This window comes from Penaeus japonicus, unplaced genomic scaffold (genome assembly GCF_977035675.1).
Source record: "Penaeus japonicus unplaced genomic scaffold, GWHDUDI00000001_assembly GWHDUDI00000013, whole genome shotgun sequence".
Taxonomy (NCBI): Eukaryota; Metazoa; Arthropoda; class Malacostraca; order Decapoda; family Penaeidae; genus Penaeus; species Penaeus japonicus.
In genome coordinates, this window is record NW_028234415.1 from 42507382 (window position 1) to 42509881 (window position 2500).

Genomic DNA, 2500 nt, shown 5'->3' on the forward strand with positions numbered 1-2500 from the left:
GGTGATTATGAATATAAAGATAATATTAATAATAATGATAATGGTGATGATAATAATGATAGTGATAATATTATTATGATATCATTAGTATAAAAAATGACAATAATAATGAGGATAGTAATGAAGAGCAGGATCATAAGCATGATAATGATAACAACCACAAAAAAATATATAAAAAACAATGATAAAAAGTAAAATGATCATAAACATCATCATTAGCACCATGTCTCACCATGATTATCATCATTATTGTTAATGACACCAACCAAGAGACCATGAACAAAAAGACCGGCTTGGACAGCCATGAGAAGTCCAATCCATGACACACACACACACACACACACACACACACACACACACACACACACACACACACCCACACACAAAAAAAAAAAAAAAAAAAAAAAAAAAAAAAAAAAAAAAAAAAAACTTTTTCTCTCGACTCACCAGGCCACTGCATGCGGAGAGCGCGACCCTCGAGTCGGTGTGGTTCCTGACGAAGCCGTGGTAGTGACAGGAGGGCTCGCGACCGATTATCCTGAGGGAGGAGGCGGCGAAGTCGGGGTCGCCCTCAGGAGCCGCCCGTACGCCCCCCGGGAAGGAGGAAGGACCGCGCCCGCGTCGCCGCTCTACCACAGCGTGAGGCGCCAGGAAGCGGGCGTTGGGACGGAGGGTCACCTGGGGGAGAGGAGGAGGGGGGGAGGGGGTTAGTAAGGAGGGACGGGGTGGGGTGGGTGTGGATGTTTGTGCTTGTGTGTTTGGTTTGTTTGGGTTGAGTGTGTGTGCGTGTGTGTGTTTGTATGTGTGTTTGTGTGTGTCTGTGTGTGTGTGTGTGTGTGTGTGTGTGTGTGTGTGTGTGTGTGTGTGTGTGTTTTGAGTTAGTTGTTTGAGTGTTTGTGTCTGTTTGTTTGTGAGCTTTTTGAGTTGTTTGTTTACATGTACGTGTGTTATCTCTGTTTTGTGAGTGAACGTATTTTTACTCATCTGATTGTATGTCTTTTCATACCTTTCTCATAGGTTTACGCGTATATATATCTATATCAACCATACATATTCCACACCTGTCAATCAACCGGCCTCTTCTTACCTGATGCTCCTCCCCGTCAAGAACGATGACATAGTGAACCTCCTCATCCTGATCTGAGCGAATGTGGGCGGCCCTTCTGCTGCGGGCGTGGGCTGAGGGACGCGGATCGTGGGCGCTGTCGAGGTGGTGGCCCAGGAACCTCCCGTCGCGGTCTACCCTCAGGGGCGTCACTACCTCGTGATGAGCGTGACACGGGGATGAAGTTACACGTACTGCTGAGGATGAGGATGAGGAGGATGATGATGATGGTGATGAAGATGAGGATGATGATGATGACGATGATGAGGATGATGGTGATGATGATGGTGATTATGATGACGATGATGATGATGATGACGATGATGATGATGATGATGATGATGAGGATGTTATTAATGATGATGAGGATGATGATGACGATGATGATGGTGATGATGAGGATGAGGATGGTGATGATGATGACGATGATGATGACGATGATGATGATGATGGTGATGATGATGACGATACGATGATGAGGATGATGAGGATGGTGCTGATGATGATGGTGATAATGACGATGATGAGGATGAGGATGATGGTGATGATGATGATGACGATGATAATGATGAGGATGAAGATGAGGAGGATGAGGATGATGACGATGATGATGGTGATGAGGATGAGGATGATGATGGTGATGATGATGGTGATGATGATGATGAGGATGAGGATGAGGAGGATATTATTAATGATGATGATGATGGTGATGATGATGATGACGATGATGACGATGAGGATGAGGATGAGGATGGTGATGATGGTGATGATGATGATGATGATGACGATGATGATGATGATTATTGTTGATGAGGATGAGGATGATGAGGAGGAGGAGGAGGATGATGATGGTGATGATGATGATGAGGAGGAGGAGGAGGATGATAATGATGAGGATGAGGATGATGATGATGATGATGATGATGATGATGATGATGAGGATGACGATGATGATGATGATGATGAGGATGATGATGAGGATGACGATGATGATGATGATGATGAGGATGATGATGATGGTGATGATGATGATGATGATGGTGATGATGATGAGGAGGAGGAGGAGGATGATAATGATGAGGATGAGGATGATGATGATGATGATGATGATGATGGTGATGATGATGAGGATGAGGATGATGATGATGGTGATGATGATGATGATGGTGATGATAATGACGATGATGATGGTGATGATGATGACGATGATGATGATGATGATGGTGATGGTGATGATGAGGATAATATTATCATTATTATCATTATTAGCATCCTCATCATTATGAGTATTAGTATTATCATTATTATCGTTATTATTGTTATCATCATCATCATGATTATCATTATCATTATCATCATTATCGGTAAAAAAAATAATGATAATAACAATGATAA

General features: G+C 42.8%; 1 protein-coding gene across 1 annotated transcript in view; it reads right to left on the reverse strand.

Moving 5' to 3' along the window:
• The window catches only part of LOC122260852 (A disintegrin and metalloproteinase with thrombospondin motifs 6), a gene marked incomplete in the record, with an annotated part of 118017 nt that overhangs the window by 81891 nt on the left and 33626 nt on the right, over positions 1-2500 (reverse strand). The window contains 2 exon segments of the mRNA XM_086543574.1: positions 448-678; positions 1088-1267. Coding sequence (XP_086399700.1) covers positions 448-678; positions 1088-1267 — 411 coding nt within the window.